The sequence below is a fragment of the Durio zibethinus genome, chromosome 6 (assembly GCF_047325235.1).
Source record: "Durio zibethinus cultivar Kanyao isolate XHJ-2024 chromosome 6, ASM4732523v1, whole genome shotgun sequence".
Taxonomy (NCBI): Eukaryota; Viridiplantae; Streptophyta; class Magnoliopsida; order Malvales; family Malvaceae; genus Durio; species Durio zibethinus.
This window is the reverse complement of record NC_143167.1, coordinates 2,496,512-2,511,286: the sequence shown is the minus strand read 5'-3', so window position 1 is coordinate 2,511,286 and position 14,775 is coordinate 2,496,512. Positions and strand designations below refer to the sequence as shown.

General features: G+C 32.1%; 1 protein-coding gene and 1 long non-coding RNA gene across 4 annotated transcripts; one reads left to right on the top strand and one right to left on the bottom strand.

Moving 5' to 3' along the window:
* Positions 1 to 1,405: 1,405 nt before the first annotated feature.
* LOC111285885 (uncharacterized) lies at positions 1,406 to 3,505 on the top strand. Its single transcript, XR_016343305.1, has 2 exons — positions 1,406 to 2,107; positions 3,440 to 3,505. It is a non-coding gene; the product is annotated as an uncharacterized LOC111285885 (long non-coding RNA).
* A 3,282-nt stretch (positions 3,506 to 6,787) lies between these two features.
* LOC111285227 (protein CNGC15c-like) lies at positions 6,788 to 11,253 on the bottom strand. 3 transcript variants are annotated; one of them, XM_089761796.1, is made up of 8 exons: positions 10,333 to 11,253; positions 10,055 to 10,131; positions 9,339 to 9,897; positions 9,037 to 9,249; positions 8,558 to 8,850; positions 8,130 to 8,241; positions 7,701 to 7,937; positions 6,788 to 7,586 (listed from the first exon to the last, which is right to left on the bottom strand). In XM_089761796.1, the coding sequence occupies exons 2-8, from the start codon at positions 10,081 to 10,083 to the stop codon at positions 6,900 to 6,902; spliced, it is 2,130 nt and encodes a 709-aa protein (XP_089617922.1). In that variant the 5' UTR covers positions 10,084 to 10,131; positions 10,333 to 11,253; the 3' UTR covers positions 6,788 to 6,899. The 3 variants fall into 3 exon arrangements, with proteins under 3 accessions (XP_089617922.1, XP_022730291.2, XP_089617923.1); XM_022874556.2 differs by having other exon boundaries at positions 10,794 to 11,253; XM_089761797.1 differs by having other exon boundaries at positions 10,055 to 10,138; positions 10,795 to 11,253.
* Between the last annotated feature and the right edge of the window lie 3,522 nt (positions 11,254 to 14,775).

The following is a 14,775-nucleotide window of genomic DNA, read 5'->3' as shown; positions in this document are numbered from 1 at the left end:
GGATATTAATTAATTCTAAGTTCCCAAGTCTTAATAATGGGATTTATTTCTTGTTATCAGCCACCAATTAACCCACCCCTCAATACAATATTTATCTTAATTTCTTGAGTGCTTCATTACGTGTGCAATTTGCTTAGGGAGAGATTCATACATCATCAATCACTTATAATTTCTCAATTAAACTTAAACATAATAAACTCAAACAGTCTTTAGTTCATTAATCTTATTTAACCCATCAATTAATGATGCATTAACTAATGAAAATGGCTAAAAGGTTAGTAGTCAAGGGTGTGTCTTCCCCTCTCTCCAAGTTTTTGGGTGCCATGTAAGAGACAAGTCAGCAGACACTCCATGTGTCTCCATTAAATCAATTAACAATAACCAACGTAGATATTTGTTAATAAAATATTAATTTTTTAGTTTCAGTAATTAAGATTTAATTTTTGATAATTTTAATTAAAAAAATGTAATTATTTGTTGATTACTTATCGGCAACCCTATAATTTGAATTTTGAAAGCCAAGATGTGACTCTACTACTGAATTTTTTTATTAGAAAAAAACAACTTGAGAAGCTTGGTGGGAAAAATCTCCATATAAATGAACCATTTTACAAGATATACATAATACAAATTAGTACTATTATTTATTTAATTGAAGAGAAAACAATTGTCTAACTCAAAACATATGAAACATTACATCATCCTAGGGAAATCATTTAAAAAAATGAAAGGTGGATTAATGTGACTTGAAAAAGCAAAAGTTGTCACAAATTAAAGAATTAATTAATGGGATTAAGCTGCATTTAGACATGGTTTAATTAATTAAATAGTATTGTCGATTAGAATAATTAATTTGTACATGTAGAAGAGTCAACAATTGCTCGAAGGAACTGTTTCATCAAAAGAGGAGAGGTCTAGTGGATTTCAACTTTTGACAATACAATTTAGTTCTTTTAATCTAGAAAACAAAAACGATGAGACCACCGACTTCTGATTTGTCCAATGAGAGAATTGATGTCATGTTTGGTCTTTTTCTACCCATTTCATCATCACGGAAAAAAAGAAAAAATTGTTAGCTTCTTTCAAGTGTATATCAAAAGTCAAAATGCAGGAAATTCTGGAGAATTTGAGATGAAAATTTATACACGGAATTTGTTTATATAGTACTTAAATTGTGGCTCATCTAATTTGTAAATTGCATGTGACTCTCGCTTCAAATTAACATTTCTTTGTTGGCAGCATATTTGGCAACTTGTACATTCGTGAAAAGCCCTTCACATGACGCACAATACCGCCCCTTTCCAATTCCCCATCAAAAAGGGAAAGGAGAATTTGATTTTCGATTTGTTTATCTAGGCTTTTCGCATATTTTGACTTTTTTTATTTTGCATAAAAGTTTGAAATCAAGAAGGTTTTTTCGTTATGGATTTAGAATAGATGACAAGTTATAAAAGAAAACTTGATTTAGATTTACTAATCGTTTATGAAGTGAGATTGCTGGCAATAAGACTCAATCTAGATTATAAGCGATGCATTTAAATCTTACAAACTTGATCAATCCTGTTAACACTTTGACATTTTTTTAGGTTCAAATAATCTAACCATTTGAAAAGAAAAGTAGATTTGTTTGAAAAAATTGGGTGTTTGATGTAAAAATTGTATGTAACCCTGGGAGAAGTTCCCACCTATAACATGTTGATCAACTCGAAATTGAATTTTCCTTCGATAAAGATTGGGAAATTATGGAAAAGAAAGAGAGTTATCAAACTGTGTAGCCGGCTATTGTACAGGAAAAAAATGGACTTGTATTTGAAATATGATCTATCATTCAAATTAGTTGAAATAAATTTATTATTCTGTCAATTTGCTTTCCCAATGGGCCAAAAGGTTGACCGTGCTGAACCATTAGTCTTTGGTTCCAAATTTCATATTCCATGAAAGGGAATTGTTTTGATTTTCTTTTTCTTTGATTTTATCCTTTTTTTTTTTTTTAAAGAAATCAACATCAGAGGAGAATTCGCCGATCATTTTGGAAGTAGAAAAAGGGACATCAGAACATGATCAGATGATGAATTGTTGCTTGGCTGCTCCCTCAGAAGTTGAAAGAGTTTGTCTCTCTCCTCCCTTTTTCATGACCAACTGGCTGCTCAACCATACCATCTATTGACAATCACACCATGTTTAAATGCCTCCAAACTATTCGAAACATGCAATAAATTACACTGTTTGCTTAATTAATATCTTCATCACGATTATAATTATCATTTATCAACAACGAAATTATGAAAATATATGACTTCCTTGCAAATGAAAAAATGAATAATAATTTGCCAATAATCGTCTCGTATAATCTGTTAATAAAACACTTAATTGGTTATTTTAATGATTAGCATTTAATCTGTAACAACCTCAAATGACAAAAGAAAATTGATTTGCCAGCTGCTTGTTTGCTTACTATCACACGCTGCTTAATAATAAATAACACATCTTACCTAATGTGATTGGACCTGTGAATCCCATGAATATACAGCTATTGTTAACCTATATGTATTTATACTATATTTGCTAAACACCCTAGCAATGAAAGGAGCTATAGGCCTTTTAGGAATGGTTAGTTGGTTCCCAAACATGGAAATTAATGTAGCTTAGTCCAAAATGACAGGGATCAGTTCACACATTCATGAATGTTATAATAGTAAACCAATTATCTTAGGGCTTATTGACTTGATTTCGAATTTCTCTACTTCATTTTGAATTAGAAGTTTTTCAGATTCTTGAAGCATGCATGGAATGTGAAGTAAGAATTCAATGGAATGATTAAAGTCAAAATTTCCAACTGATGAGAATATTTTTTTTCATTAGCTCTACAAGGTTTAGAATGGGATAGGGTTGTGTTGGATTTCGGTGGATTTGTTAAAGGCTTAGGTCTTTTGACAAACTAAAGTAAAACCTATATATGGACTACTTTTCCTATGATTCAAAATTCAAAACCATAATTAAAAATAAGTCGCAGCATACAATCACACAGCCGCAGGAATCTCTTTGCAAGAATTTTTTGCATTCTCTGATTTGGGATCGACAAGGGAACACGAATACAAGGCAATGATCCCTATACTTTATAATTATAACATTGTTGTATTATTACCTTTTGTGCTAAAGTTCTTTAGGCATGCATTTTACTGATAAACCTTTAATTATGTTATTAATTTCGGCGTTTGGACTTTGTTGAATTTCTCACATTGATTGAGAGAGTTGTGAGAGGCATTCACATAAATTTTGTAAACCTTTTGATTGAGACAGTTAGAATTTAAATTTTAATTACTGAAAATAAAAATTCAACGGTCTGAGTTCAAATTTTAAATCTTGTCTACCAAATGATGAAAAAGAAAAATTTTGGTGGCGATCATGGATTAAGCCATAGCCTGTTCAAAAATTGCAGTTTTGATGGCATTATATGACATGCTATTGCTAGCTAGACAACTTGAGAGTGTGTTTGACAATATTGCTCAACAGCAAAAGGAAAAATGGTGGAGTATTAGCCAGTCCAAGTGCAGTCCTATGGGGAACTGCAACCATTTTTGTGGGTCACCAATTTGTGGATTCCATGAACACCTGTGAAAGTTAAAATGGCTGCATTCGAGTCGAGTCAGAATCCCATGAAACCGAAAATTTTCAGCTGCCAAAGAAAACGTTTATGGGATTACCACTTGAGTTTGTTTGTCTGTCACTGGAACAAGGAAATCCAACAGTATCATTCTTTGTTGGTGGATAGCTAGCTCCATTGTTGTTCTTGTAATTATTTCTTCTTTTGTAGTATATATCTGAGACTCTAGAAAAGAAATTTATTGGTAAAATTCCCATGTCCAATTTTTTAAAATTCGAATATGTTATAGTTATACGGTCATTATAACAACTTGTATGATTTATTTTATAGATAAAATATTGAATTTTTTAATTTCAATGATAAAAAATATCTATTTAAATTTACGAAATCCGATCGAAATTGGAATGGTTAAAATTTTTATTTAAACCAAGGAAATTCAAGGGTGAACTATTTTTTGGGAAAAAAAAAAGAAAAAAGTTAATTAGAAAAAGAGGTTTCCCACTTTCAAGGGAAAAAACAGTAAGAAATTTGGTTCTTTCACCAAAATTTCTAATTAACTCATTAACGCAATAATTACTACACGATAAACAAATGACAAATCAAGCATCCCCCAGTGGCAAATTCAAAAGAAATTCTATTTCAAGTTTGGATTATTTGGGAGGTTTGATCATTTGTATGAGCAGAATCTCATATTAGAGGAGGATTAGGTCATCAACTCTCCTTTTAATCCAATTTTTAACAACTTCCCTCTTTGTCGGAAAGCCAATTTGTCAATGGTCAAGGACATGATTAAGGGTGCCTGGAGAGATTTATTCCAATGAATTTGGCTTTAACAACACAGACCCAAGTTGTCTTATTTATGGAACATCAAAGTGACCCAAAAGGCAAAATCACTACTACTTTCTTTAAATCAAATTTTTTTTTTTTTTTTTGGGTTTTTCTAGCTACTTTGCTTCAGTGGAATGCTTAAGTTTCTAATTCACTTTTGAAACATTCAATTACCATGCTACTTTTGATGTGAAAACATTACTTATTGCGCTTGTTTAAATTTTGCCTAGACCACTTCAAACTGAAGCAGCTAAATCTAGCCAACCCCAGTAGTCAAAGTGGGTCCATCTCTAATGACTAAGCCCATACCAAAAGGAATTGGCCTGGGGTATGATAAAGGCAATGGGCCCATATCCTTTTTCCTATGCCTTTGGGGTTTTGTGTTGGCAGAGGAACGTAGGACTCTGACCAACTTCTTGGGGCCCAATTCTGTTTCTTGTTTTACTGAATAGTACTAATAACTGTCCCTCTTTTACAGCTAAATTTATTTTTTTACTCCCTCAATGTGTCTACTTTTTTATTGTTTTATATAAAGTTACATTCATCCTCTCTCATTCAATCTAAAAAATGACCCTTTTTCTTCATATTGAAAATGTGTCCTCTATAATAAACACATCCACCAATGTACCCAAAATAAAAATTGTCCACCCGCAATGATAACACAAAAGCTTTTCACCATGTGAATTGGAGATGCAAAAACCCAAAATTAGATCATCTGTAGAATCAAGCAAGTAAATAAATAACAATAGTAATCATATTCTAAGTTTTATGTCATGCATTGAGTCATAAGAGTTGTTATTTACATGTCTTCTAAAACGAGCTTAATTCATTTGGTTTATCATTTAAATTTTAATGTTTATAATTCTTTGTTTGTTCTTAAATTACGATTTTTTTATAAAATATATATATGTTACATACTTCATTTCATATAAAATTTATATTTGGGGTATTAAACCTTAAAATAACATTAATTTAATACTCAATGCAAGAATATCTGATGCGAAAATTTCGACTTTAATGAAATCTTATAATGAAAGAATGAAATTCATGAACAAAAGAAAATTTTTTTTTCTTGTGCAGCTTAAATTATACGAAAAAAATCGCCTAATAAAACAAAGAGAATTGTTCTTTGATCATCCCATTTGGTAGGGAAAGAAATTGCTGCATTCAAAGGCTAAGAAAGTTACCTAGTCAAAGAATATGGGCACCTAAAGTTGGATCATAATAATTGAGATCATCACACTTTCACATTTATTTCTGTTTTTTGGTTTGCCTTTTGTTTAACTATATCACTTTTTGAGAATTCATATGTCAAGATAAAGTGTAAGTGTGTGGGATTGAAATGTATGTACTGGGAACTACATGAACATTGTAGGAGAAATGCAACTTTTTTTTTTTTTTCGTTGAAGTAGTCAGATTTTTCTGTCCTTTTCCTTACAATTTCTTTGGTTGGCTGCGTTTAGCTTTATTACAAATTTCTAACATTTCTGTTTAACTTTTTATCCTATTGTCCCTATAAAAAAGAAAATAAAAAAGTATTATTTCATCCATGATAATTGATTTTTTTTAAACTTTATCATCAGAGAAAGATAATATATATCCCTTTAATTTATAATAAAAATATTTTTTTAATTTTTAATTATATTTGTGAAATTTAGAAAATAATCTCTCTCTAATTTTATTAGATTAATTATTACACTATTGTGATTACAAATTTACTACAACTATATGGGTTGCTGTTTGGGCCTACCGTGAACCGATATAAGGTCTTGCTTTTGTTGCCTTAAAATCCATGAAACCAATTTCGAAAGAAAGAGCTTGCTCAACTCATGGGGCTATGGTGTCCAAATCCAATGATAGTGGCTCTCTTTCAGCAGCAGTTCAACCACTTTAGAACCCAATGAAATTGGACTTGCTTCTTCGGTCCTAGAAATTGATTTCTTATGAATTACCTATGGATGATGCGTCCATGGCCCAAATATAGTTTTTCCTTTTTCTTTTTTAGTTTTTCTTTTCATGGGAACTCATCCAAAAGAAGTTATGCAATAAGTTAATCATTAGTCGTTAAGGAATGCAATAAAAACAGTTACAAGAGATTATTGTGGATCGAACTTCTAAATCATATATATTTCATCTTCACCACTCAAGTCCGAGCAAGCTATTGTATTCTTAAAATGCTTTTAAAGCCATTTGGATGGGCTGTTCAATGAAGTTTGCAATCACTAAAAATCGTCCGCTTCCATCTTCTCCTCACAATCCAAATTGGTAGTGTGTCTTTTCTAGAATACATCACTAAAATTCTCCTCTTTCTAACTATGTAAAGAATTTCCACCTTGTAATGTATATAGATAAATATTGAAAAAATAATTTTAATATCGATTTTTGGTTACAACCTAGTGAAGAAACAAAGAAAGTTAACAGGCATGGCTCACTGATACCTATGCACTAGATCGGAGAGTGTTACAATTCATTCCTCATCTACAGAAAAATCTGGCTCTGCTGGTTTCGGCAAGGAGCTGACAACCCCAGAACCGGATCCAGAATGCATATTAACTCCTCTCCTAGTGCTTGTTGCTAGCCTGGCTGCGTACGTAGCCAAGCCCGAACCAGGTGGGGTTGGTTCAGGCTCAGGTTCAGGTTCAGCAGCCATGAGGTTCTCCTTAGCTCTAAGTTCAGCTGCTTCCTTTCGTTTCTTAAACCGACGCCATGCTGCTTGTATGAAGCAGGCAGCCCATGTTCTCCACTGGTGTGAGTAGAATCGAAATTTGTGTCTTAGTTGTTTACTATGTAGTCTTCTAAACTGTGATGCCACGAACTTGAGGTCTTCTGCTCTAAGAGCGAAGGCTTCTACTTCTGATATTGCTTTGACTGTGCGAGTTGAAGATGGGAGAATGACACTAGGCCGAGGATCCAAGGCCCATGTCAGTAGTTCCTCACCGCAGAAGTCGCCAGGGCCAATCCGGCATGAATTGAAGAATCCAGTGCGGCCACCATTGGTAGTGTGAGAATCTAGGTGGCCTCGAATTATGAAGAGCATCTCATTGACAGGATCACCTTCACGGACCAGGAATGTTCCTTCGGTGCACAAGGCAGGTTTAAGTCTCTCACAGATTGCATCTAGCATCCTTTCATCCATTTGATCAAACAGCGGTACCTGTTGATTTAACAAACAAAACTTACATATCAAACTCATTGTGGCAATTAAGAATATCTTCATTGCTAATTGTAGCCAATAATCAAAATGTTGGGTGAGGGTCCGGTGACTTACTCGTCGAACAAGATCCAGACAGAGGTGGCGTTTGATGTCTCTCCGGAGATCCAAGGGAAGGCCTTTAAGTAGAGCTTCTTCATCAACTCCTCTTGTAGCTACCCACTTATACTGATCATATCTTCTGACAGATTGCCTTAATTCAGGGGGAAGCTGCCTGTGACGCATCCATTGTTCTGTATCAGTTCTCTTGATTCTCCATTCTTCCAACCTAACAGTTGTTGATTGCAGGTATGTCTGAAAGTGAAATACGATAGAACTCAAGTCAAGACATCAAATTTTCAGGGGAACTCCAGGATTATGTCCAACACTTCATTAGCATATGCTCAGCCTATATGCTATTAATCAATCTTTTTGAAACAAGCTAGATGCTTATTTTTTATGATAAATAATGCTTAAATATTCAATAACATCAATTGGAGGACTTACTTGCATATTCCCAATCAGCAGTGCAAAGAGAACCAGCCCAACAGTTGCAATAATGATGGCAAAAATTATTTCTCCAACATAAGTGCTTGTGCTAAGATTTTGTCCCAAAGAACTGCACATAAGAGACGGAGCATTAGAATATAACCAATCTGTCTTCCCAATATTTTATCAGCAATAAATTAACTCTAAAAAGCCATAGCCATACTTCAGCTGCGCTTTAAATTCTTTTGAATGGGAGCCATTATGAAAGCTTGATGTAGTTATTGATATTTGATACATCAGAAAAAAACTAATCTTTAAAATCAGTTCAATCTATTGATACTTGAAGAATTTTTCTTCTTGTTTATTGAAAAAAAAATGGAAATCTTCTCAAAGATAAATGAGGATAATTTTATATGAACTTGAAAATTTTTGGGGAAACAACTTACCTCAAGTTCCTTAAACCCCACCAAAGGCAATAAAAGTACTTGTTGAAGAATGGTGAGGTTGTGACACCAAATGTCAATGCATCACCATATATACCAAACTCATAAAAGCTGGAACTTGGACTGCATAGGTTTGTAATATTGCTGGACCTCAACCAGTTACCCCTGCCAGGGTCTTTAACGCTGTGGCAATCAAAATATTTATACTGACAAGATGAATCTTCAAGATCACAGGCAGTCCTCCAGCAAGCTTCTTGTCGCTCTATTGCAAGAAGGTACCAGCAAGCTCCTAAAACCTTTTTAAGAAAAAAATACAAATAAGCAATAATAAGAACATAAACATTAGGAATTGATAACAGTGAACGAATTTTTTGCTGTTCTTTGTTTTTCTCATTTTCCACACTAAATATTGTTCATAAATAGTTGCAGAATCACAGTTGATCTTAAGACGCATGTTAACAATAGGTTTCATAGTCACTTACATGGCTTGCCAGCATGTAGAGCATCAGGTTATAAGCAGCGCCTGCCCATGCTGTTTCTGTCACAACACCGGTGGCCTCGACAATTTGTGATGAGAGTGGAAATATAAGAAAAAGTCTCGGAAGGTACTGAAAAATAATTATGAACCGAAGCACGTTTTTGGTGTTTGTCATTGTTGAACCTTTAAGATTGGGAATGATGATCCAAATCAAAACCTGGAATAAAATGAAACAAATTAATGCCTTGAATTTACACATTAACAAATACTATGCAAAGACCACCTATCACTTTCATCATGATATACCTGAGGCAGGGGGAGGGCAGCAATTAAATCAATCCAGAAACTCTTCTGAAGGTACCTGGAAGCAATCTTCCTGGAATCTATAACAAGCTCTCCTCTTCCAAATACACGAGAAGGAGGAGCAATGTAAGCTGTCCGAAATCGAATGAATATCTGAATTATATAGAAGGCATCAGCCAATGATCTAACCATAGTGAGGATAACTTCAAGTGGTATTCCAATATCAATGCAGACTTCATCCCAAACTACTGGCAAAAAAAAGAACAGAGGATCCACAAACAATGAAACTAAGCATGCTACTAGAAAAATCTTGTTCCATCGGCGAATAATTGGTCCTCGAGGATCCAAAATCTTCTTCTTCACTCTCTCAAAGTCTTCTGAGAAAACTCTGTACAGTACTTTAGTTTTTAAGGATTTTCCTGTCCCACTACTAGGTAACTCCTTCTCAGCCCTTTTGGTGCTAGACTCTGATATTTGCGTTCCATCAATATTGTATTTCAGCTTTATCATACCTTCTCCATTAATTGTGGGGAGCTTTGCTAATTTAAGATCATCTTGAAATCTGAAAATATAAATGAAGCCAATAATCAATGATTGTTTCATTTCTGGTTTGAACTATTAACTTATGTAAAAGCAAAGCTAATGTGAGTATGATATATAAAATTGAAATCATAGAAGAAATCTTAATAGAGACATTATAGAACAAAAATGGAACAAACCTTACAGATCTTGAATTACCAAACCCCATAGCTTTTCTTCCAATGTTGTTGCCGACGTTTCAGTTGTTAGATTTGATCTGTAAATGGACAAGAGAGAAAGGCAAAGCTGTTTAAAACATGGCCGGCTGAAAGCAAACACTTTACATATATCAGGTCGTGATTCAACTAAAGTTGACTAGGCAAGTCGCAAGAGCTCAAAGCCACAAGAGAAGAAAAGGCCCTTTAATGGCTTCTTGAACCAGGAATAATGTGACCGATGGCATAAAAGATAACTCAACTTGAACATGAAGCAGCTATAAAGACAATCCTCCCCCTTTTTAGGCCAAAAGAGCTGGCCAAAACATGTGACCAATTTCTTTAAGTCTTCATAATGGGCTCCTTTCAGACCGCCATAGAAAAATATCTAGTTTTCCATATTGTCAGTACGAGTTGAAGCAGGAAATTATATCAAATAGCCATAAACCATCTGTATAACTATCCGTATGTATCAAATCAAAATCAAACACCCAAAATTAAAATTTTGATACCCTTCCTTGGCTTAAAAGTCACACCATTTAGAAAATTGGTCAGCAAGATTCTAACGGAAAAATGGAAGATAATACATTGAGCATGACAACAAATCAAACCATGGCTATTATTTTCTTGATTTATTGATTTTAAAGGAAGTCTTAGCAACATACAGGGAATAGCACTTCCAGTTGCTACCAGAAGACTAGAGAAACAGTAAGAAAGAGCTTACAAGCACAAGGCAAAACCATGTCAAATCCTGAAATTCAGTTTCCAACTGATCTGATGATGATGATGATGGTGATGATCTCTAAGAAATGAAAAGAGTACGCCAAGAATTCTTTTTTTTTTTATTATTATTTTCATAAAAATCATTTAAAATAATTGAAAAGAATCCGGAGATGGAAAGTTTAAACAACACTTTCCATAGTTAGAGCAATGAAGAGATACCCTTCTCCTTATGCTCGCCTATAATTTATGGAGTTTCTATATTAACAAGTTTAAGTAACTCAAAAACCAAAAAATTTCGAGAAAGTGACAGGAAGAGTTTCTATCCGGTAAAACCCTGCATTTTTTATTGCCAAACATTGAAAGAAAAAGATAAAAACAATAGAAATTGTTTTACTTTGCTGAATTTTTTAATAATCAAATTATTAATAGGAATAAAAAGTCAGAGAGACAGAACCATATGAGTTTGTCCAAAGATGCTATAACAAAAAAAGAATCACAAAATAAGGAGAAGAGGGTTCTGTTAACGTCTATTTAATTTATTATATTATTATGTTTTTTTATTATATTTATTTATTTATTTTAAATCCGAGGAGTTGACCACGTTAGATTCGCATGCCTATGGATTCTTGACACGTGTCTGTCCAGTGCTGTATGGTAAGTTTAAACTGGAAGATCTTAGTAATAGAATTTTTTTTTCCTGACAATTTTTTTTGCCAAGTTTTTGAGAAAATTATTGGAAAATTCAAAATTTTATTTTTTTGGGTAAAAGAAGATTTTATTCAAAATTTCAAAATATTAATATACTACGAAACAAATAAGAGAAATAAAGCTACAATAAATATAATTTTGTTGACTTATATATCAATTTCCATAAAAAATTTTGTGTCCAAATAATAAAAAATATTTTTCATTCCGACAATAAATCTCTTTTTGATGAATTAATTTCAAAGTAAAGCCTTTTTTTTAAGTACTACAGTAGTTTTTCTTTAGTTTAATAATGATTTGTATCGAGGCAAGATTTCTTTTCAAATGTTTCTATTATAATAATTAACAAAAATTATTCTTTTTGCCTAGTTATTTCTTTATTTTAAAATGTCTTAAAGTTATGTTTTATTTTTTTGAGACATCTAAAACTTTTATTTTTTATATTTTAAAATTATATTTTATTATTTTTTTAACTTTTAACATGAGATTTTAATTTCATTCAAAAATTAAATTTTAATATTAAATACATTGAAATTAATTTTCTTTTAAATTCTATGAAAATTAATATAAGACAACATTTTAAGACAAAAGAAATATAAATTAATTATTCTATCATCTCAACTTTTATTTGATTAAGAAAAAGGTCAAACTAATACTTTCCAATAATTTATTAACTCTTAAATATTAGCAATAAAATTTAAAATGTAATCATCACTCACGTGAAATATATTAATTAATGGTTGAAATTGAACACTGGAAAACTTTCCCACTTGCCATGAATTGTTCTACATTTATTAACTTGTAATTAAAATGTTCCACTTCTACTTCTAGTCGAGAAAAAAAAAAAAAAAACATTCCATGTCATTGAAAAATGAGTATCCAGTTAGGGTTTTTTTTTTTTTTTTTTCATATTTTTATATAAAAATCATAATTTAAAAATAAAAAATTTTAAAATTTAAATCTGTTAAATGTTATTTATGTATAAATAAAATTGAATTAAAATTTAAATTTATGATTTTTTTGTTATTTGTATTAAAAATAATAAATAATATAATATGAATTAAATGAAATCTTAAAAAATATTACTGAAATGCCATTTGATGATGAACTCATCGCATGACGATAATGTGATAAAAAACCAATAGGTGGAAGAAATCTAACAATAGAAAGGGAAGAGTAAAAAAGGATTTCTTAGCCCAACCGAATTGACTTTCGGCATGGCTTTATAGGTGGCCCCTTTCACCTTTTAACCTTTAAGAACTGGCATCACGATAAGTAGTACGGCAAATTAACTTCTCAATCCTTGCTGCATAAGATTTGTTTTTCGGTACATGAACCTTTCTTTTTCACTTTGACAAATTTTTCCTTCCATTCACAGGATTTGAATTCCAGGCTTAAATTAAAATCTACTCCCAAGTGGCAATTACTAGATTTGTTGTTATTTGGCAGTACATATAATTTTCAGAATATCCAATCACCATGTAATCTAAGGAAGGTTCTTTTGTCTTTTGTAATGCGTAGAAAAGTATTACAATTGTTGGCGCCAATTAATTGGAGTTTGAATTGATCAACATATCAAATTATTAAAAAAAAATGTTAGAATTAAAATTTTGAAATTTATTTTGACATTTAAATCAAATTATGTGTGTCTGATAATTAAAATATTAATGACGTGAACTAATTTATAATATATTAATTGTCGAATGATGAAAAAAATTCATTGAAATTAAATTTTATGATTATCTTAAGAGAACAATATTTCTAAATCCTATTAAGTTTCTAAGTAAAATAAAGACAGTTTTTTCTGATACGACTTACTTTATTATGAACCTGACAATGAAGTATGAACCGCCATTTCAATTTATCCCTTTCATTCTTGTTTGCCATCTTATTTTATTCTTTCTTTTTTCATTAACTACTAATTTTTTTTGGATAAGCTGACCCCACATCATCTTGCGAAATTGAATGAAGCAGAAGAAAGAACAAGTCACCATTGAAGTCACAGGTTAACATTGCTTGTAAAAAGGGTTTGGTCACCAGCTTGACCCTGTCTTCCTGTCCTTCACTCTGTTTGTGACGGTGCAGACATTTTCCAATCTCCATAAATTTCAAACAACTTTTTTCTTCTCCTTTGTTCCTCTAAAGTCTTGCAATTTCAATCAGTTCACACTGCCAGCTTACGCTCACCAACCACATTTTTTTTTAGTCAAATCATGAGGATTACATGGCAAAGTTAATTGATACTAACTACTACTTTATTAGATCTAATCCGACAAGCCAGCGAGATTTCACCCCTTACCAGCTTGATTTTCATAGAATATCTTGCATCCTTACATCAAATTTTCATTAAACTATAATCTTAATTAATAACAAATACCGAATACACGAGAGAATGTATATCGTTTGAGAACAGAAGTTCAAACAAAATTTCAAACTATCTTTAAACGTATTATGAGAAAAAATATTATATATATTAACTAGTTCATGTTTAATTAGGGATGAAAAGAATAAAGAGAACTGAGAGGACTTTTTTTTTTTTTTTTTTTATGATTCATTCATGGAATCAAACCGGATATATGAAAAGAAACAATACTAGGAGATCAATATAAATATAAAAATTAGTACTAAAATAAAAAAAAAAATAGCCACAACGTGTACTCATAATTAAAGTTTATTGTATGTAATATATATTTTTTCAAAACTGATGATTTAACTGGCAGGATGAGGGCAGCTCAATGTTCTATGATGGTACAGAAGCAGGGAAGAGCCCAGCTCCTAGAAATTAAATCATGGACATTCATATTTTGTAAGCTTGATTTAACTAAATAGCTCCACATTATGGGGGCCACACAGATCTTTAAATGCTATGCATGGATCAAAAATGCATGACCCACACTTCTTCGATAGATAAATAACGTACCAATTCTATTATATGATTTTCTTTAGTCACTTCAAATGTATATCCAGTCGCATGGTTATACATTTTTAACATTTCTTGTAGTTATGACAGTTTCACAAGTTGCTGTTACATTTCTTTTTTAATAGCACGAAATGGATTGTTAATTTGTGGTAAACTTATCACCGGGGACATGATATACCTGCAGATTGGTTAGACTTGCCATTATTGATTTTCATGTCCCCCCATATGTGCCCGACTGGTTATATATAGTATAAGGCTGTAGTTAGAATTTTGATCTTTTTATGGGGCATAAGATTTCGTTCATCCAAGCTTTCAAGGATACATGGCCATTGATTTAGTTCCACCCCAACCACCTGCA

Coding starts and splice junctions, on each gene's coding strand:
- LOC111285227 (XM_089761796.1), bottom strand. CDS start 10,083: ATGGGGTTTGGTAATTCAAGATCTGTAAG. Junction 9,898..10,054: donor GGTAATTCAAGATCTGTAAG/GTTTGTTCCATT, acceptor TTATATTTTCAG/ATTTCAAGATGATCTTAAAT. Junction 7,587..7,700: donor GTCTGGATCTTGTTCGACGA/GTAAGTCACCGG, acceptor TTAAATCAACAG/GTACCGCTGTTTGATCAAAT.